The sequence below is a fragment of the Microplitis demolitor genome, chromosome 1 (genome assembly GCF_026212275.2).
Source record: "Microplitis demolitor isolate Queensland-Clemson2020A chromosome 1, iyMicDemo2.1a, whole genome shotgun sequence".
Lineage (NCBI taxonomy): Eukaryota > Metazoa > Arthropoda > Insecta > Hymenoptera > Braconidae > Microplitis > Microplitis demolitor.
In genome coordinates, this window is record NC_068545.1 from 1,145,713 (window position 1) to 1,168,386 (window position 22,674).

The following is a 22,674-nucleotide window of genomic DNA, read 5'->3' on the forward strand; positions in this document are numbered from 1 at the left end:
AACACAGTACAGTATATAGTATAGTAATATAATGTTGCGATCACGAAACTACGGGTTACAACATCAAGTGAGGAAACACAATGATTACATAAATATACAAAAAGTGCATATTACCACCAAACTAATGTCAAACGTTAAGTTTTAAATAATTTTTTATCGCGGCTACTTAAATATTTTTTTTTTATTTTTAGTTACCAAGACAATAGAAATAATTAAATTCACAGTAAACTTAAATATCGGGCAAGATTGTATGTAATAAAATTTATTGAACCGCGTTTTTATAATTAATTAATTAAGTGAGTATTTTAGTTGAGAAATAATTATATATATAATTCGTCATATAATAATTTCAATCTACTATAAATACATAAAGACACAAAGTGTCAAATAAATAGAATTATTACGTGAAAATTCGTTACGAACATACTCTCCTAATCATCTTAAAAGACGTCACATTATCTTTGTTCATAATTTTGGCGTCGGCTATCACTTACGTCTTTATCCCATTAATTTAATTTTTTTTTTTTCAATAACAATTAAATTTTTTTTATTTTTGGAAGGTTAAATTTTTAAGATTTTAATTTGAAGTAAAACCAATAATATATATGTATGACACATACTCATAAGTTTCAGTAGGATAAAAGACGCTCGTTTAAATTTGAACCCTTATCATTAATATTAAGGACTCCCTAATTGGGATTTTCTATTTCCCATTCAAATACCATGATACAAAAAATTTCAAATTTGGAATTTTATATCGCAGTGGCGTGTTGTAAAAATAAGGTTAGGGTATAATTTTATAGAGAATTTAATGCTCTACAAAAAAAGTCTCTTATCATTTTTTGATAAATCCATTTATTCAAAAGTTATTTGATGTTAAAGTCAAATTTTCAGCAAACTTCGAGATCTTTTTACTTTTACCCCGAAACTATCAGACTTATCACAAAATATCATAGATTATTTTTTGTAAAGAATTTTATCCTCTACAAATATTTTCTGATAAAATTTTCTAAAATTCCTCATTTTTTTCTAGTTATTTTCATTTTAATGTCCAGCTCTTGAAATTGATCAGAAAACTATTTTTTTTAAGAGCTTGACATAAAAATGAAAATAACTAGAAAGCAATGCAGAATTTGAAAAAACTTTATCAGAGATAATTTGTAAAGAATAAAATTTTCTACAAAAAAGATCTTATGATATTTTGTCATAAGTCTGATAGTTTCGCTGTAAAAGTAAAGAGATCTCAAAATTTCCTATAAATTTGACTTCAACAATAAACTTATTGATCTATTGTTGTTATCTCATATATTTATACTCATAATTATTATATATTTTTAATTCCTGTTCATAAAAGATGACAACTCGCATTACCTTTTTCTACTTTGTTTTTCATATATTTTATAAATATACAAAAAATCAACATCTGGATTAATTTCAATGATCAGGAAAGTTTAGGAAAAAAACCTAATTAGATATATATTTTGATATTTATATACATATATTTATATATATATAAAGAAATAAGCCGTTCACTTGGCGCGTCTCATCCCTCGAAGTTACCAAAATCGCCACACGAAATCTACCATAAAAACCGCGGCGAGAAGTACGCAGCGGTGGCGCTGAAATCGACTAGTAGTCACGCCGTTACTCGCTCGCGAGTTGTACTACCTCCAATTCCTCCGATCCGGTCAGCAAGCCGTCAGTGCGCCTCTGACAGCCGAGACGTCAGTGAGCAATATTCACCACGAGTATTTAACTATTTTTTTTTTCACAATATTTTTTTATTCTACCTAACATTACGCCCACCGTACTACTAAACCGCGTGGCGCGTTCAACTGTCAAACGTTACTCATATTTTTTTTTATTACTCCAATAATAAAAATTTTTTCTATACATTTTATTTATAATAGTTATTTTTAAACTTGTCATCAAACTGGATTACTCTTTTAATTTAACAGTTACGTAAAAAAGTGCAAGTGATAATTTAATAATAAATATATAAAATCGTTATGGATTTTTATTAATTAAATTTCTTTTTTTTGTTAATTAAAAATGTCTAGAGGGTTTAATTTAATGAAATGTGCTGGGAGTGGATTTTATCGTGAAGATTTTAATTTTAAAAGTTGAAGTTATTTTTTTCTTTTTCTATTTTTTACTCAAAATTTGGTATTTTTATACAAATTAATTGTTAGTAATAATAATAATAATAATAATTATAATGATGGAGGCAGCAAAAGAAGCATTCGCGTCATGCAATTACGGTCTTGCTGTTGAAATGTACGAGCGTAGTATGAAGCAGCAGTCGCCGAATCTGGAGCTTTTGATTGGATATGGAGACGCATTGGCGCGATGTGGTCGAATTCGGGATGCAGTTGACGTGTTCGCACGATGTGTGACCCTGGCACCGTTACCCCTAGAACGGCTGAAGCATTTAACCTTAGCTCTGCTGGAAGATATAACGGGGGCCACACCGATCACCACGGGGACGACGATGGCCGCGGCGACAGTGATGGGCAAGCGACTTTTGTACGAGACATCCTTTTCCTGTCCCACGTGTGAGGGTACTCTTAGCCAGCCGGTGACCAGCGGATGTGGTCATACCTACTGTAGAAACTGCTACGAAACTGGGAAATCCTGTCGCGCGTGCGGACAAAAGCTCGGTCCGGTCGCAGAGACCAATGTACTTGTGCAGAGACTTGTGGAAAAGTGGTGGCCAAGGGAGGCCGAGGCCACCAGGGCGAGGCACGAAGGTGATCTCCTTTTAAAGGATGGACATCCGGCTCAAGCTCTCGAACGTTACGATCTTGCAGTGAGACTCGGTAAATATTTATTTATTACCATCACTAAAATTTACTTTTATCAATCAAATTTTATCAGTATTTTATCAAATTTACTGATTTTGGGTAAACAAAAATTAATTAAAAATATATCGCGTATCTGATCTGAATTTAAAAAAAAAATATATTTCAATGTCAAGAGCAGTGAGATATTTATATAAATATACAAATGTTTTTTTTTTTTTTTTTTTTTTTTTAAACCAGTACAATAAAATGTAAATGTTATTTTTTTATACGTCTGATTAATTCGAGGTCGTTAGGCCAGCGTTTTTTGTACCGCGGAGGTCGTGGACCTCGATGCACAACGCATAGTTCTTTGTCTTAGTACATCGCGTTTTATACTACTTACATTTAAGCGGGCGTATGCTACTACTACTTACTACTTGATCTATGCACCACCTACTCTACTAAGCGATGAAAAATTAAACTCTGCAAAATTATTTGTTTTTAAGTACACAAGTAAATAAGATCAAGTTGAAGTTGAAGAAAAAAAAATAAATATCGGAGTGAGTAACTGACGTTTAACATGCGCATGGGCAATAAACCACGTGGATATTGTGATTTAGATTAGACAATCACACATTGCTTGATAGGATTTTATATATTTTATTTATTATTATTAATATTGATATTTATATTTCGTTATTATATATCTTATCGTAACAAATAAATTATACATATATTGTATGCATTAAATATACAGATATATATTAATTTATTAATTTATCGAGACATCATACGTTGTAATTTATATTAATGAAAGTGCATTCTTTGATACTGATATCATAATTTAAAAATATTATTTTGTTAAATAAATATTTTTTTATCTCATTTTTTAATAAAATTAATTTAATTTTTTTTTCACCGAATCGTTTACAAAAAAAAAAAAAACCCAAAAAATGCACATGTAGAAAATTAAAAAAACTACAAGTGCAATTTTTTCAAATATTTTTTTTATTATAATTTATCGTTTTGAAAAAGAATCAAAAAATTATAAGTCGGCTAACTTCAGTATCATGATTTTTAAAAAATGAAAACGGACTTTATATATATATATATATATATAATATATATAAAATAGTGTGTAAAGCAAGTTCAATGCACTCTGCAATGTATTACACCTGATAATCATTAAAACGCTATTAATAAATAAATCGCACGGTGCATTAAATATTTCAACGGAACTAAAAAATTTCCATTGGGAAATTTTTTTTATTATTTTTTTTAATACTTTAAAATATGCTGAAAAAATTTCACAATAAATCTTTTGTAATTTTTTTCAACTTCTAAAAAGCATGAAAGAGAATGTGAAAGAAAAATATTTCGACGTCTCGAGACGTCGGATTGGAATAGCGAAAAAAGTTAAAAGAACGAAAATACCGGGTTGCAATCCAGTCTTTCTGAAATAGTGCAGCCGACTTAAAATATATAGCTGTGTAATTTGGTGTGTGGTGTAGAGGTATGGGTGAGAGTGATGGTATAGAGAAGTTTGAGCACGGGGATAAAAAAAGTAATTTTTAAAATAAAAATAAATAAAGAAAAAGGGCTGCAGCTGCTCTTAACTCGTCGTTCGGTCGGCGCTTAAGTTCACGGCCAGTCTGACTAGCGAGCCAGTCTTATGTAACATGACGGGAGAGACTATACAACTCACATCAGTATAGATATAAAATACAATACCAAGCGAATGGAGTAGTGTATATATATTTATATATAATAGTAGCAGTAGAAGTGGTAGTAGTAGTAGTAGTATATTATGTAGATAGCTCAGTAAGAGTAGAGAGTAAAAGACCGGATAGCGAGAGATGAAACTTTGGATCCCCAATCTCCAGTCCTCAATTCCCGATCCCGTCCCTCAATTCCCTTATGATACACAGACAGACATTGTATAAAGAGCGCATACTTATAACTTGTATTGCATTAACATTAACTGCTATGGATATTACGCTACATTGTAAGTAACAAGACACGGTTGGTCGCGCACCAAAGAACAAAGAGGTTCGTCCAACGAACTCGGTATTTTCTTGTCTTGAGAATTCATCTCGTGTATATGACCAAGTCTTTGTCTGTGTAATTAATTATTGCATTGCGATTAATAGTTGATGTCAGACACTGAAACAATAGGTGGCATGCATTAATTGCGTAAATATTTAATGCAGACACGTCAGAAATTATTTTGTCATGACTAGTACACCTGCATCATCGGATTTCTCGAGTTTCATTTCTTGTTATGATTATAATTAGTCATCAAATTTTCGACTATTAAATCATTGCTTATTTATATTATATGATATTTATATTACATGTTTTTTTAAGTGCTCTATAAATCAAAGTTTTGATTTTTTGAATGGATGCTAGTTATTTATAATTTTTTTTTTACTACCTTGGACTTGACAATGAAATTTTAATTTTTTCGAAATAATTATTTATTACACTCAGATATAATAATTTTTTTAAAAACCATACACTTAAAAAAAAATTATTTTAAAAAATTGCACATGTAGATTTTTTAATTTACTACAGGTGCATTTTTTTAGTTTTTTAATTAAATTGGTAAAAAAATTGTTAATTGTCTGCTAACTCAAGATCATAATTAAAGTGGCTGAAGTTAGCCGTCTAATTAAAAAAAAATTTTTTTCGAAAAATTGCACCTATAGTTTTTCAAATTTTCTACACGTGCATTTTTTCATTTTTTTTTTTATTTTTAAATTAAATAGCCGAAAAGAGAATTGAAAAATTGTCAATGGTCTGCTAACTTCAGTATGATTAAAACCTAATTAAAAATAATTATCAAACAATTAAATAAAAATTCCATACGACAATTATAAAAAAATGTCTCAGTACTCAGGATAACGGATTACTCATTGAAGTATGACGTTTCACGTCATCGTCCTCTAACGTATATTATTATCTTTATTCTCAGAACCTAACGACTCATATCGCTCATACACCTCCACAATAAATAAAATAAAAAAAAAAGTTATCAATCACATTCTCAATATAAATTATCTATAGATAAAAAATATGAATATTAATATATTATTAAAATCCTTGAATAACAATATATCAAATAAATAAATATATAAATATATAATAAAGTAATATTATAACAAATCGACCTTTTTAACAATCAGGGCATTTAATTAACCCACTTTGTTTCATAACAAACTTAACATGACCTTCGAATACCCGATTATATCACTAGTTTCTTTTATTAACAAATTTTTTCTTCAATTTTAATATCACAACTCTCATACATTGCACACATATGAATATCCATCTTCGTCAATTCTTTTCATCTCACATCATGTAATTCTTTATCGGTGACCATATTAAAACTTATGTAACACATTCTTCTCTTTCTTTCTCTCTTTTTTTCAACTCCATTATTATACATATATATATATATATATATATATATATATATATACATATATATGGTATGTAAAAATACCTTGCTTCGAAAATTCTTCATAAAAAAGAATACAAAGGGTTTCAATACGTAATAAATTATCAAAGTATTCTTACATAAGAATTAAAAAAAAAAAAAAAAAAAAAAAAAAAAAAAAATTAAGTGCATCTGCATTGAAAGCTTTACTTTAAAAACACCTGCGTTTATGTAATGAAAAAAAAAGTGATTACATACTCACTACAATTTAAGTTAATTGTTTAAATAAATTAAATTAATTGATAAATAAAATGAAGATCGATAATTGTTATGTAAATTAAATAAAAAAAATTGATTACATAAAAGAATGTTTAAATTTTAAAGATACTTAAAACACTTGCGATTGTGATAAAATACCGGCGTGTTGTCTCTGAGCGCCAACGGGTTGCTTTTAAATACGATATACACGGATATAATTAACTTGGCGCATGAAACACTAAACTTTGATGATGATGACAAAGAAAATTAACTAATGATTCAACCTTTTAATTTATTTTCATTAATTAACTTAAATATTTTTTATTATTATTTTTTTTTATTGTCTAAATAAATTAATAAATTTATTTTGGGTTTGAAAAATTAAATTTGAATTATATAAATTTTTTTAACGTTACATAATTTTATATATCGTAAGGTCCCTATGTGAGATCATATATCTTAGTTTTCATTGAGGCTTTGTTACGTAGGATATTACGAAAAAAAAAAAAAAAAAAAAAAAAATACAACCTTGATTTAGGATCGATATTGAAGAAAATATTTAAAAAGTTACATAATATTTATTTTTTTAATGTATTCTGTGACTCAAACATGATTCGTTTACTTTATTTTAAAAATCAATAACTAATTTTTTTATTTTTTTATTTAAAATAAATTAGTTATGTAAAATTGTTGATGTTTTATAAATCAAGAGAGCAGATAATAAGTTTAATCAGAACACGTCAGTTAAAGGATGTATGTATATATATATATATATATATGGATGTAAGAGTACTGAGTATTGAAGAGTTACTGGGTAATGTATCAAGTGCATGCATAATATAATAGTGGTAATGTTTCACGGATAAAATGAGCATGGAAAACAAGAAACACTGGGAGCTTTAATTTATTTGCGAGAGGAAAGAGAGTAACGTGTCATGGCCACGAAAACAGAGGTGGAGGTCATTTTGGTCTTATTCTTTGTCATTATTTATTTTTCCATTTTAAATAGATTTTAGTTTAATTTTAAGCTCTTTAAAATAACAATAATAATATCGTGATATTTTTAGAATATATATGATCCTGAAGTTAAAAGACAATCGGCAATTTTTGGGATTTTTTTTTCAACAATGAAATTTAAATAATAAATAAAAGGAAAAAAAATAACTAAAAATATGCACATGTAGAAAATTAACAAAGTTATCGGTGCAATTTTTCAAAAAAATTTTTTTTTGTAATTTATCATTTTTTTTTTAAATTCAAAACTTATTAGACGTCGGGTAACTTCAGTATCATAAGACAATTAGAAATTTTCGGATTATTTTTTCAACAATGAAATTTAAATAAAAAATTAAAAAAAAAAAAAAAACTAAAAATATGCACATGTAGAAAATTGAAAAAGCCATAAGTGCAATTTTTTGAAATATTGTTTTTTTTATAATTCAGCGTTTCTATGAAAATCCAAAAATTATTAGTCGGCTAACTTCAGAATCATAAATATTACGTCATAAAAAAATGTATATCCATAATTAGTTTTTTTGTAACAAAAATATTCCGTGACTTATATTTGAGTTAATGGCTGACCTACATATTTTTTTATTAAATTATTATAATTATTATTATTATTGTATGCACACAAAGAAAGTTTCCGCATCTCATTTTCTTGGGTTAGTACTTAAATGTCTTGGAAGTTTTTAATACAAAGTACATGAGATATATAAACATGAACTGACCTACTAGCCTCGGACAACCGAGTTAAACTTGCTGCAACAATTAATCAAAACGTGTATAATACCGTCGCCAATTTACCGCATTTCTACACTTTTTTTTATTACATATTTTTCTGGCTGTTTTATTTTTTCGAAATTAAATCTTACAATCCAATTTATTACTTAACGACGTCCAATAATTTATATTCAATTATTCTTACTCATAATACAAGTTAATTAATCGAGTCTGATTAAGATTATAAAATTAATTATTTATTTCTTATATTTTTAAGCAGAGGCATGACATAAAAATATCGGAATGTTAATGTGACAGTTGTTAATAGATTGAATTTTAATCCGAGGAATGTCCGTGACTACCACATTGTAAATTCGCGGTTAGCTTTGATTTTACATATATATATATATATTTATACATGTGTAAATTACGTAAGAAAATAACCTAAACAAAATCCGATGGTTTTATAGACGATTCACACAATATATGTCACGGTAAAAACTCGGACCCAGCTTTTGCGCAAAATCCATACCGCCCCTCAACTCCAGGACTTTGAATCAAGGACAGTGTCTACATTCTGTGAAATCAATGAGCCATGTTCGAAGGCCAGTTAAATATTTGTTTAACTAACAAATATTAAATAAATTATTTTTAGTATTTTATCAAGCTGTCAAAAATTACAAGTGAATTCGAAGTGATAAGAATCCGTATACGGATTTTATTGAAATTTTAATTCACTCGGAGTTCTGGAGTTTTGAAAAAAATCAGTCTGCATACGGAGTAAATAGGGAGTTTGCTTTTTTAGCTCAATGATTTTGGAGTGATCTAGATTTTATTTAAAACTGCATTTGCTCCCATTCAGAGTAAATTTCACTTCGATTCAGAGTTTTAATTAAAATAAACTCTTTTTCGGGGTAAATTTCACTCCAATTTTGTTTCATATTTAAAAAACTGCCCTTTGGAGTAAATTTCACTTCGATTTACAGTTTTAATATTAAAATACTTCCCTTCGGAGTAAATTTTACTCCGAGAGAATTAAATAAATAGTTTCGTATTCACTCTAGATTTACTCCGCATTCACTCTGCTAATTTTTTAGTGTTAAAAATTAATTTAATTATTATAAAGAAAAAAATTTATTCCTGATAAAAAAAACGATTTTATTGAAAAATATTTTTTTAAGATAAAAAGGCTAAAAAATGGATTCGAACCGCGAATTTTTTGTTTTTACTAGACGAATGTTTTTGATCACTAAGTTGCCGCGGTCATATGTTTTTCCATAATAATAATAATGATTTATAGAGATTAATGACTAAGAACAAGATGTTAAAATGACTCAATGGTGTAAAAAAAAAAATCTGTTCGAATTTTACTGTTTAGTATTTTTGGTTTTATTTAGCGGGTTCTGAGAAGCAGAATAATGTCTTTAGAAATAAATAACCAAATTTATAGTACATTGTTATAAAGTTAGTTTGGGCAGATGCCAAGGAGAGCAGTTTTAATAGTCCAATAAATAAAATTGTTTACAATGACAGATAATTTAAATAATGACAGAAAACTTACGCAGTTAAGTTATAACTTACCACAAAGTTACGTTATTTATTTCTACATACGGAATTAACCAAAAATATATATTTTTATCTGTAATAATTATCAACAATATTAATCATCAATTATCATAAATAAAAAAAATGATGTAATAAAAGTATTTCAATAAATATTACGTATAAATTCATTGAAGGACGTGTAATAATTACGAAATTATAAATACGTAACTGTCTGAGAAAAGTAAGACACAAAAATTACCTAAAAATATATATATAAATTTATCAATGTATCATATACTAATGTATCTAATTATATAAAAATAAACTACTAATTTATTTGATAAACTCTTGGGTTATATAAATGATACTCGAATTCATATGAGCCCTAATTGATTCAATCGATATGAGATGTGACTTAAGGCAGATATAAAACTCGTTAAAAATATATACATATATATAGATATATGTTTAATACAAGAAGATTCTAAATGAAAAGTAACTTGGAGTTAATGCAGATAAGATAAGAGTCACGTGTTTCTTATACTCACTGTCAAACTCTGTTATGTAAACTATGTTAGGTCCTGGCAAAGTGCCATCTATCACACTCAGATCTAGTTCCTTTTTGCACTCTATAAAATATATCGTATTTTCTTTCGTATATTTATTTTTTATATTTATTCATTCAATATTTTTTTTTATTCTATTAAATTTTTAATAAAAATAAATAATGATTCGGAATTATCAGACAACTAACAGTTTTCAGATTTTTTTTTCAGCAATTAAAATTTAAAAAAAAAAAACTAAAAATATGCACATGTAGAAAATTCTAAAAAGTCTAGGTGCAATTTTTTCAAATATTTTTTTTTTTTTTAATTTATCAGTTTTAATAAAATCCAAAAATTATTATTGCAATTAACAGATCGCTGACAATTTTCGGATTTTTTTTTCAACAAATCAATGACGAAAAAAAAAAAAAAGAAACAAAATGCACATGTAAAAAATTAAAAAAACTATAAGTGCAATTTTTCAAAATCTTTTTTTTTTCATGATTTATCTTTTAAAAACGTATCTAAAAATTAATGGACGTCGGCTATCTTCAGTATCATAATAAATAAATTTAAATAAAATTCAAAAATGACAAATTTTTAGTGAGATGGACAGGACATTAAAATTTATAATTTTGACAATAAATTCATCATCTTGTTGGCAGCTCAAAAAATTATTACCATTATTATTTAAGTGAAAATAATTTATTTAAAAAATAATTAGTAATAACCCTTAAGTAGTTTAGTCATATGGTCTACATAAATTGTTAGATATCAATTGCGATGCTTAATATAGTACGGCGTTTATAATAATATGTGTATACATATAATATTCTAACTCAGGAGAATTAGCAGCATGTACAAAAGAGAATAATAAAGACTCACAGAGCAAAAGCAAGATGAAAATAATAGATATATATGACAACATCAGAAGAGTAATTCGGAGCGCGTGAAATTGAATTTAAGCTGGATATATAATAAGTCAACTCGAGATTGTATAAACGCCGGACCGGGACTCCGGACTTATGAATCATACTCCAATCATTCTCGATTCAGTTATGCAATCTCTGTACTGCCTATTTATATCTTGCCCAACAATGCTTTCAATTGTTAATTTATGTTAAATTTAACAAAAATCTATTTCTCTCAAACGAGTCTCAAAAATCGTGCCGAGATAGGGTAGAGGTCGCGATTTTGAGCGCCTGGACCACTTTTGGACACTTGAAAAATTAAAATAAAATAAATTTCTAATTACGCATTGACGTAATTAATTTTTAAAATTAGTGCCGAGACACTTTTATCCACCTCGCGATATAAATTTTATATTTTACTGTTTCGTTAATTGAAATAAAGTATTAAATGTTAAAAAATGTAACAGCGACCACAAATGGCACTTCTACCCCCTTCTAACAGCGAATTAAGTGAGCAAAAATGAATTTAAAATTTTTTATTTTCCCGGTTTATCTACCAGACACAAAATATCGTAATACCAAGCTACTATTAACCAAATCTATCTTCTCAGCGATCACGCTAGTATATATATATATTGCGTAACGATAGATTTATATAAATGGTTACGTTGACACTAAAGTCCCAGCCGAGCGAATAGAAGCGCGTGCTGAGTAGTCACTCGTCCACGCCGCTCTGCTATGCTTGTTATTATCTAACGAAACATCCATAAAACTTAAATTCAATAATAAAAAAAATTATTAAATTATTCCGACATTATATCACTATCAATATATACGTTTATTTTATAACTAGACATAAAAAGTTTTATTTTATGATGTTAAAATTAATTCCAAACGATGAAAAATTTTTGATAAAAAATAAACGGATGTAAATTTGAAATTGAAAGTTTTTAAATTAAAAATGGAGTTTAAGCTGAACAAATAAAGTTATGGGTTGACCAATCAGAGTTGCTGGAGATTTCGTCTAATAAACGGTCCTTCGGATGGTCCGTATTAGCAGCCGTGGTCTCAATTACATAATAAAAACTGATTATGTAAGATTCGAGTAGTATAGACTGTAGTGTATAAAGTAGTATATATATGTATATGTATATAGTTAAGTATATAGTCGAATAGAAGGTATATGAAATAGAGAATAGAAGGCAAACGTCGCCACACATAAACGCTTTGTGTGGTGGCCGATGGCCCGTAACTACAACTCGTCACTTGGATAAACATTTGATCTATTATGTTATGTTACACTCTGGCTTCGTCACTTGTACACGTCAATTGTCTTTAAAAATAAACTGATATCAATAAGATTTATCTATTTTCATTATAAAACCGTGAATAATTATTTCACTTTTTTTTTATGGAAAATTTTTTCCAGTTTTGGACACTTTGATAATTTAAATAAATCAATTTATAAAAGACGCAGTGACATAATTAATTTTTAAAAGACTACAAAGATACTTTTATCACACTGTTAAACTGGAAATTTTATTTCATACTTTTTTATTAATTGAAACAAAGTATTAAATGATACTATAGGTAACAGACACTTTTAAATTTTCGGATTTCTTTTTTTTTTATTAAATATGTTACAAAAATTTAAAAAAAAAAATTGCACATGTAGAAAATTTAAAAAACTATAGGTGCAATTTTTTCAAAAAAGTTTTTTTTTATAATTTATTGCTTGAAAAAAAATTCAAAAATTATTAACTGTCCGTTAACTTAAGTATCATAATCTAACCACGCGGTGTTAAAATACCGGTGTTAATCGGGGTAAAAAATTTGAAAAATCGACCCTGCGGGAAAATCCCAAAACTTCCTGCTCTTTTCGAACTCAGAAAGCTGAGTCTAGATTTTCCGTAGCATTTCTATAGAATTTCTTAGACAGCGATTCTAAAGTTAAATTTTTTAACACTAGTAAAGACTATTAACACCGAAAATTTTAACACCTACACCACCTGGACTTACACCATTTTTTAGTGTTTTCGTACCCGTATTTATTTTAAAAGAAATAATTTTTATCATGTAACAATAAGTAATGATAGAACGTAACAAAAATTCCGGCATTTGAAATTAAAAAGCCAAAACATGAAGTAGGAAGTCAGACTCGAGGAGAGTTTATGTAATTACAGTCGGTAATTTTTTAAAAATATTAATTGAGATTCATGTGAACTCGACTGATAAGAAGCTTCTTGTGAATTGTAAAAAAAACTATTTCAACGGAGATTAAAGTGATTAAGAGCCGATAGTAATAAATGGAAGGAATATTAATATAAAAGTATATAAGTAAATAATATAAAGGCAAGAAACTTGAACGAGATTCGAGAAATATTGAGGTCAAGGAGCAGACGAGTGTCATCGAGAAAGCTGGTGGACGTGCTCGTGAGTAGAATAGATCAACGAGTGGGGCCTTCATGGAACTAAGGCTGAGGTACTTGACCGTGAAAAAAAAATCATGACTAAACAAAGCTGGGCACTGTTTTTTTTTTTTTTTTTTTTTTTCTTAATATCTACCATTCAATTCCTTTTTAATTTATAAGTATATAATTTATAAATTACTGAGTTGTATTATTATTTAATTATTTCGTTAATTTATTGTTTATTGTTATTAAATTGCTGTTTACTTTTTTTTTTTACGTCAGAAAAAGTTGTGAATACTTTTTTAATTTAATCACGTCCGGTTTCCTGCCGTGATAAAAATTCTAGTATATCAATGTGACTAAAGGAGACAAATAAAAATAGTTTTAATAATAATAATATACCCTCTGCTAATATGGAAATTAGTTTTGTTTCTAGGACTTGAGTTTTTTTTTTTATTTACTGACGTTTATAAAAAAGTAGGTAATGATAATATTTTAGCAATGCAAATTTATAGTGGAAAGAAAAAATAAATATATATATTTATAAGATATTGGACTAAATAACTGACTTTTTTAATTATGAATAAATTTTAAAAAATTAACGGATCAAAAAAAAATTTTTATATTTTTTATTCTATTGAAGATTGTCATTAATTTTCAATTACTATATTTGAGGAAATGAAATAGTTTGACAATAAATTTAACTTTACTACGAAGTTTTGATACAGAAAATAATATTTATTGCCAATAGAATACAAAAAAAAATATTATTATTAAATATAATGGATTTATTTTTTTCATAGTAAAAAAATAAAATTCAAACTCACAAAATTTCATTAAAAAAAAAATAAAAAAAAAAAAAAAAGTCCCATTTCCAGTCATTAATTAATCAAAATATTAATAAGAAAAAATTAAATTTAACAAAAAAAAATAAAAATAAAATTTTTTAATGGGAGATAAAAATGAAAAAATGTTTAATAGTTAGAATGTAGTTATTGCAGCTGCAATGATACAGATCGCATCGTGATTCGGTGTAAAAGCAAGTGGAAGAAGCATATATAGTATCATATAATATAAATACTTATAATAGTATACGTGAGTACAAACAGACTAACGTTACGTAAAGGTCGGTTACCCGGCCACGTACATTCTGATGGCATGCCTACTCTTCTCACTTGCTCATCCAATCATTCTCTACATTTTATTACTCTTCACATAAAATAATAATAATAATAATAATAATAATAATAATCCACCAGTTAAGTGTAATATAGACTATCCCTTCTTTACACGAATTACTGGGCCGTAGACTTACGAAGGTCGAATGAACTTTCATACTACCCGTCTTTTCAGTCCAATAATAATACATAGTAGTATAGTACTTGATGTGATAATAGTAAAAGACATCAAAGATACTACTTGCAACACTTTACTACTAAACTTTTAATCACCACTTGCACTAAAGTATTTACTATAAGAGTTTGAGCTTTTCTTTTATAGATTTACGGTAGCTCGTCACATAAATCTTATTCTTTGGGACAAGAATGCTCCTTGTTACTTTACGAGTCGCAGACAAATTAATTTTAACTCAGACATTAATTAAATTTTTAATCTTAATATTGCATTTCAATTGTTTGGAATTTCATTTTAAAAATTAAAATAAATCTGAAAATTTTTTGAGATAAGTTATGATTAATTAATTAATTAATTCATAGGAATAATGGGTTTATTTAAATTGTATCAATAAAAAAGGTTTTTTTTTTATTTAAATGATTAAAAAAAATGCAATATTAAGTAATAAAATAAATATATGTTTGAGCAACATGTCTAATAATATAACACGATAGAATTAAATATAGAATAGTGTGTATGTTGTACTAAGAGAGTATAAAATAATGACACGTATAATTTGCACGAGAACGTCAATTTAACGCTTCGATAATATCGACCTCGACATTCGCGCGAAAGCTACTTAGGTTCGATGTACTCCGGTCAATGTAGTTTTAATGTCACTATTTCTTACAATCTCTTTGTGTGAATTAACCAAAAAATATATATATACATATTCATATATGTATGATACTTAAGTTAGTCGACATTTAATAATTATTTGACTTTTTTTTTAAACAATAAATTATAAAAAAAAAAAATTTGAAAAATTGCACTTTTAGTTTTTTGAATTTCCTACATGTGCATATTTTTAGTTTTTTTTTTTCTTTCAATTAAATTGGAGAAAACGAAATTTGAAAATATCATACTGAAGATAGCCGACGTTTAGTAATTTTTTGATTTTTTTTTAAATAATTAATTATGAAAAAAAAAATATTTGAAAAAAATGCACTTTTAGTTTTTTAAATTTCCTACATGTGCATATTTTTATTATTTTTTTTTTTTAATTAAATTGGAGAAAAAAAACCAAAAAATTTGTAAATGTTAACTTCAAAATCATTACATATGTAGGAATATTTTGGGAGCGAATTTTTTTTTTTTTTTTTTTTTCATTTGATCAATCAATAAACTGCTGAAAGTAATGAATTTTGAACAATTAGATTTAATGAAATCCAAAGAGTTTATGACGAAATATTGTGATTGGTATATAACAGTTAATGTAATTGGTAACCAGTTATATATTAGTAGATAAAAGTATCTTGTGAAATACCTGGACCAAGTGGAACGATAAGTAACAGTTTGTTACGCAAAGTTACAAGAGATATTATGAAAGTTGGTTTAGTATTAAAACCAAACAGGATAATAATAAAACAATGCATTGTATTGCACAGATATCGCCCCCATCAATTCTCTTTTATTGTACTGCTGTTAAATTTAAATTTTATATTTATACTTTTCAATCAACTCTTGAGTTGCTGCAATACCCATTAGATATTTATATATTTATTTAACAAATATAATAAATATGGTAATTATGCTGTAAAAAATTTCTGTCATTTCCCTTCCCGGTGACATTTTAGATGATAATTTTTTTTAATTACCCATGTAAATATTTATTTTCTCATCATAGAAACAAAAGCGAAATTAGTTGAATAATTAATTCAAATTTTTATCTATTTTTTTTTTTATTAAAATTCATTCCATTTCATTTTTTCGACTCATCATTGGATCAATAAAAAAAAATTCAAATTTTGATTAAAAATACCGATTTTTTAAAAATAAGCGTCGTTGCAAATTTCAAAATTTCGAATTTGAAATTAACCGCGATTATGGAGGTGTTATAATTTTTTTAACAAATCCGCGGAAGGGTCAATGGGATTTGAAAAAAAAAAATATTTAAAAAATTGCACCTGTAGTTTTTTTAATTTCCCACATGTGCATATTTTTAGTTTTTTTTTTTTTTTTTCGTAATTAATTTGTTGAAAAAAAAAATCAAAAAAAAAATAACAAACCTCCCAAAATTACCGAATTATTAAATTTAATTAATAAAGTAATTGATAACTGATTAATTGTCATTCGTAAATTTTTTTTTCAGCGCCCAACAGTCCACTGCACTTTAGCAATCGAGCCAACGTCCTACTCATCTTAAACAGGCCGCAGGCATCACTAAACGATGCCGATCACGCCGTACGTCTCCGACCCGACTGGGGAAAGGTAAATTAAACGCAAAAAAAAAAAAAACCTTTACTTGAACCTCTAAATTTTTCCTCTTAATTGATTAACTAAAGTGCAATACATAAGTGTCTTTAATATTTATAGCAGAATTAAAGATATCCGGTTTTATAACTGTTATACAACTTCCGTCATCATAATCAGTACCGCGTAACCTTAGTCATACTCTATTGACGCGATTAATTTGAAGCTGTACATGTAATTGAAGATATTTATTGCCATATGAATTTATAATTTATCAAACATATTTATTTAATATTTTATAATTCAATTTAAATCCACAACTTGCTCGTTAACATAAAAACAAATTTTATTTTCACTGCATTCATTTATATTGCAACTGTTCTACAAATCTATTCGTTATTTTTTCACACTTCAAGTATTTCAAACATTACCAACTTCAGGAAAATAATTATTAAAAAAAAAAATAGTAATAATAATTCTTTCATCATCTAAATAAATCGTAACTCACTCAAGATTAAAATCAATAAATGACGTAATGAGTGTATATGAAGCAATAACATTTGCGTGGTAACGACAATAGTGTACTATATTATAAAGTACATATGTAGTTATGTATATATATTTAACGATTCCGTACTGTTACACCATATTTTATCAATATCACGATTTTTAAAATTATATAGATCTTGTGACCTGTTACATATTACGCTGTACAAAATCGGGAGTAAGTTCGGAGTGATACGGATTTTATTCAAATTCGAATCCACTCTCACTCGAAATTCCGCAGTAAAAAAACCACTCCGAAAACGGAGTAAATAAGGAGTTTGTTTTTTTACTGGAGTGATTTGGATTTTATTTAAATCCGCATTTACTCCGAACCAGTGTTTCAGTTTTAAAATCAACTCCCTTTTGGAGTAAATTTCATTCCAAGGAGACTAAATGAATAAACAGCCGTATGGAGTACGGAAACGGAGCTTATTTTAAACTGAAACTCCGGTTCGGAGTAAATGCGAATTAAAATAAAATCCAGATCACTCCAAAATTACTCCGCTGAAAAGATAAACTCTTTATTTACTCTATTTGCGGAGTAATTTATTTTTAAACTCCAAAACTTTGATCGATGGAGTGAGTTCGGATTTAAATAAAATTCATAGTCACTCCGAATTTACTCCTGATTATTTACAATATATTATTATTATTATTATTATTATTATTATTATTAATTTGATATTTATTATTATTTAGGGTCACTATAGAAGAGGAGTAGCCTTATCAGCTCTTGGAAGGCATGAAGAAGCTTTTGTAGCTTTTTGTACTAGTGTAGCTATTGATAAAAATGCTCAGAATATTCGTCACGAAATAACAAGAGTAAGTATATCAAATTTTTCTATATATTTATTAATACTTTAATTAATAACCGATAATTAAAATTGATTATTAAATAAATAATAAAAAAATGAATTTATTAATAGGTATTACATCGTGTGTTATTAAAATTACGTCAAAGTACAGTAGCGACGCGAGGACCATACGTTTTTACTGAAAGTAGTGTAAGATTAAGAAGAACTCGTGATTATCACCATCATCATAATCACCACTACCACAATAATTATCGCGCATCACGAGCTTTAAATTCAAGTCAACGACACCGACGTCCGGCCCTTAATTCATCGGACTGTGAAGATAATAGTAGTAGCGAAGAAGAATTTACTCAGGTAATTAATTATATTTATCATGTTTATTAATAGAAACAATAAAATATTATTAATTGTTTAATGATTAACAATCATGTCAATTATTAATAAAGTTAAGTCTCGTGCGCGGCTGCGAGATTATCGATTTCACTAGAGCATACCATGTCATACTGTCTTTGTCACCTTTTTTCCTTTGCTCTCTGATATTAATCAACCTTTCATAATTATTATTATTATTATTTTTTTTTTTTTTACTAATAGCAATAATAACTACAGTATTTTTTTTATTACAGGCAATATGCCGGAGGGTAAACAACAATATACCTCAAGGCAACGTTAAATTACATATTTTACTAGACCGTATTTATCAGGAAGTCGAAAAATTAAAAAGTAAGTTAATAAAATAAAATTTTAACTCCGTCGGAGTTTCGGAATTTTTTAAAAAAATCACTCTGCATACAGAGTAAATCGAGACTTTTGAATTTTATTTAAATCCGCAACCACTCTGGATTTAATCCGCGTTTACTTCTCAATTCAGAGTGATTACGGATTTTATTCAAGTCCGCATTTACTCCGATTTTGAATTTAAATATTAAAATAAACTCCCTTCGGAGTAAATTTCACTCCAGATTTAATTCGCATTCACTTGGCAATTTTTTTACAGTGTAATAAAAAATAAAAAATTTAAATAGAATAATTGAAATATATATTTATAGATATTTGAAATTTGTTATAGGAATTGAACCGATGCCAGCTGAAATTTTACTTCCGCCATTGTCAGGAAGTAATGCCGTAGCTACAGGTGATTTGGATTGCATTTTGTGTTGTCGTTTATTATGGAAACCTGTTACAACACCTTGCGGACATACATATTGTTGGATGTGTTTAGATCGATGTCTTGATTACTCATCAGCATGTCCGCTGTGTGTTACATCTCTCGCTGATGTAATATTCACTCATTTACTTACTTATTAATTAAATAATTAATAATAATAATTATTTCTATGAGTAAATATTTGAATAATAAAATCTAAATTTATAAAATTTCAGTACTTGGCAAGCAATCAAAAGACAGTAACAGAGTTTATAGAGAAAGCATTGAAGACAATAGCGCCAACGGAATATTCATCGCGGGCGACAAATCATAGACTTGAATTGATCCAGGACTTGGGACTTTTAGGCAACAATCAGCACAACATCGCGGTCTTTGTCTGCACAACAGCATTTCCGTGTGTCGCATGCCCGTTGTTTGTTTACGAGCCGCGATACAGACTGATGGTACGACGTTGTGTTGAGAGTGGGGTCAGGCACTTTGGCATTGCCGCTTGCCTCAATCGCGAAGCCACAGGTAGCAAAAGGTCAGTAATTATTTTTAACTACTTTATTTTATTATAAGATCTTACTTTTTATTCATCAACTAATTATATAAATACTATAATTATTATTATTATTAGTATTAAATATAATTAATTATAATAATTTATGAAAATTATTTTTTTTGCGGTTGAAAAAAAATTTTCTGAGTTAATTTTTTAAATTTTACAGATACGCGGAGTATGGAACGGTTTTGGAGATAAGAGATAGAGTTTTAATGAAAGATGGATGTAGTATTTTAAGCACCATGGGCGGAAGAAGATTCCGAGTGCTATCTGGCGGTGAGAGAGACGGTTATGATACTGCGGAAGTTGAACTAATTCGTGATTCACCTATTCCATCAGAATCTTTGTCGACTGTTAGAGAACTTCATGATAAGGTTTTTTGATAATTTACACTTTTGACTATTCATAATTAAAATGCATCATTAAAAATCTAATAAATCAAAACTCAAAAAAAAATTAAAGCCAGTAAAATTTTTAACTAGACTTCAAAGCTGATTATTCATCGTCTAATTAGTGACTATTTAGAGCATGATATAAAACATCAATAATCCATTAAATTGTTTTTTTGATAAATTGACAATTAGTCCAAAAATTTTATTTGAGTTTTTGAGAAGCCTAAAAAATTCAAAAGCTCACAGATTTTATTTTATTACCTCCTAAGTAATAAAATTTATTTTTAACTTTAAAAAAATTTAATTCGAAAACTTTTTAAAATAAAAAATATCAAATTTCGAAAAATATTTTTTTAATCGATGTATTATAATTGATTTTTTTTTTTTTGTTAAATTAATTAATTAATGTTGATTAAAGGTATGGTCAAAAGGTAAAAAGTGGTGGTCAAGTGTATCACCAGTCCAACAAGAAGAAATAGAACGAGTATTTGGCGTGATGCCAGGACCCGAAGAAGACTGGATTCGTTTACCAGACGGTCCCTCGTGGACGTGGTGGATACTGGCGATATTGCCCCTCGGACCGCAACTGCAGGTCGGTATTCTGGGTACCACCAGCCTGGAGAAACGTCTCAGGGCCATTGAAAAGACTTTGAACCACATGGAGAAGAGACAGTTAACAATAACAGCAGCTCCTGCTGAAGACACCACCACGTCTTCGAGTATTTGCCAAGACGACAATGATCTTACTCACTCTTCTGTTTCAGTCATGCACTCCTAATGCCCAATAATAACTAATTACTCTCTTCACAATCATTACTCTTAACTAATTACCGTAATTTTTATTCTGTACTATTTAACAGAATTAATTTTTTGTCACATTTATACAAGCGATAATCAGACTGACAATAGCTTCGATATTTAATTAAAATTTATTAAATTATTTTATCTATCTCGCCATAAAAAATAACGACTACTCTTTTATTCTCTTAAATAATTATAATAATAATTAAACAAATTGCTATCTTTCTCATTAGAAATATTAAACACTCGATAAAACAATAATATATTTATTATTATAATAAATGTTTTAAAAATAAATTTATAAAAAGAAAAATTAAATGGAATGACAATTGTCGATAATTAATATGTTAATTAATTAATAAGATTAATAAACAAAAAAAAATAATTAAATAAATGAATGGTACAAATTTAGTGAGACATATCGAAAATATAAATTGAAAATTTATTTATTTTTAAAACATTTACTATAAAAAAAAAAAAGAAAAAATAATAAACTGCTAATGCAATATGCAAATCTGTTCTTCCATAATTACATATTTACATTTACAATTTATTATTATACTCAATATCTTTATTACGTCTATAAGATATTAATAATAATTATGATTATTATTATTATATATTATATGTATATACATATTTCTATGTATACAAGAACATGCGCTTAATGCAACTACCACTAAACTGGAAGTAATTTAATTGGTAATGACACAGTTTTTTTTTTTTTTCTATACATAAATTTATTTTTAATAATGACATTCGATGAAAGTTTAGCCAAGTAATTAATTAATAATAAATTACTTTTTTTTTCACTTTATTTAGTAAATAGTTCTGACAATTGAACAAAATAATTGAATAAGACTTATGATTCGTTTGATATAAAAATGAAAATAAGAAAAAAAAAGCCAGTAATTAATGTCTACTATTAAAAATAATTTTAAAAAATTGTAAATAATTCCAATGAAAATACAACGATTTGCTTTATGAAAGCATTTTAATTTTTATTAATTATTATATATAATTAATAAATAAATAAGTTACTAAACAAATATTTTATATCCAATGAATTTAAACTAAAATAATTCCATCTCTCAATAAGACTTTGCATGTACACTTAGTGCATAGTATTTATTTTTCATTATTATAATCAATCACATTTTAGCACACGTTAGATAACAAAACGTCATATCAGTTTATTTTAATATAATT

The 22,674-nt window shown here is 27.3% G+C and overlaps 1 protein-coding gene across 1 annotated transcript; it reads left to right on the forward strand.

Annotated features, from left to right (window-relative positions):
* Positions 1–1,687: 1,687 nt before the first annotated feature.
* On the forward strand, positions 1,688–22,489 carry LOC103569791 (LON peptidase N-terminal domain and RING finger protein 3). The gene is made up of 9 exons (XM_008547289.3): positions 1,688–2,819; positions 17,099–17,217; positions 18,445–18,567; positions 18,672–18,914; positions 19,187–19,283; positions 19,630–19,838; positions 19,944–20,251; positions 20,439–20,646; positions 21,083–22,489. The coding sequence occupies exons 1-9, from the start codon at positions 2,219–2,221 to the stop codon at positions 21,440–21,442; spliced, it is 2,268 nt and encodes a 755-aa protein (XP_008545511.1). The 5' UTR covers positions 1,688–2,218; the 3' UTR covers positions 21,443–22,489.
* The last annotated feature ends 185 nt before the right edge of the window (positions 22,490–22,674 follow it).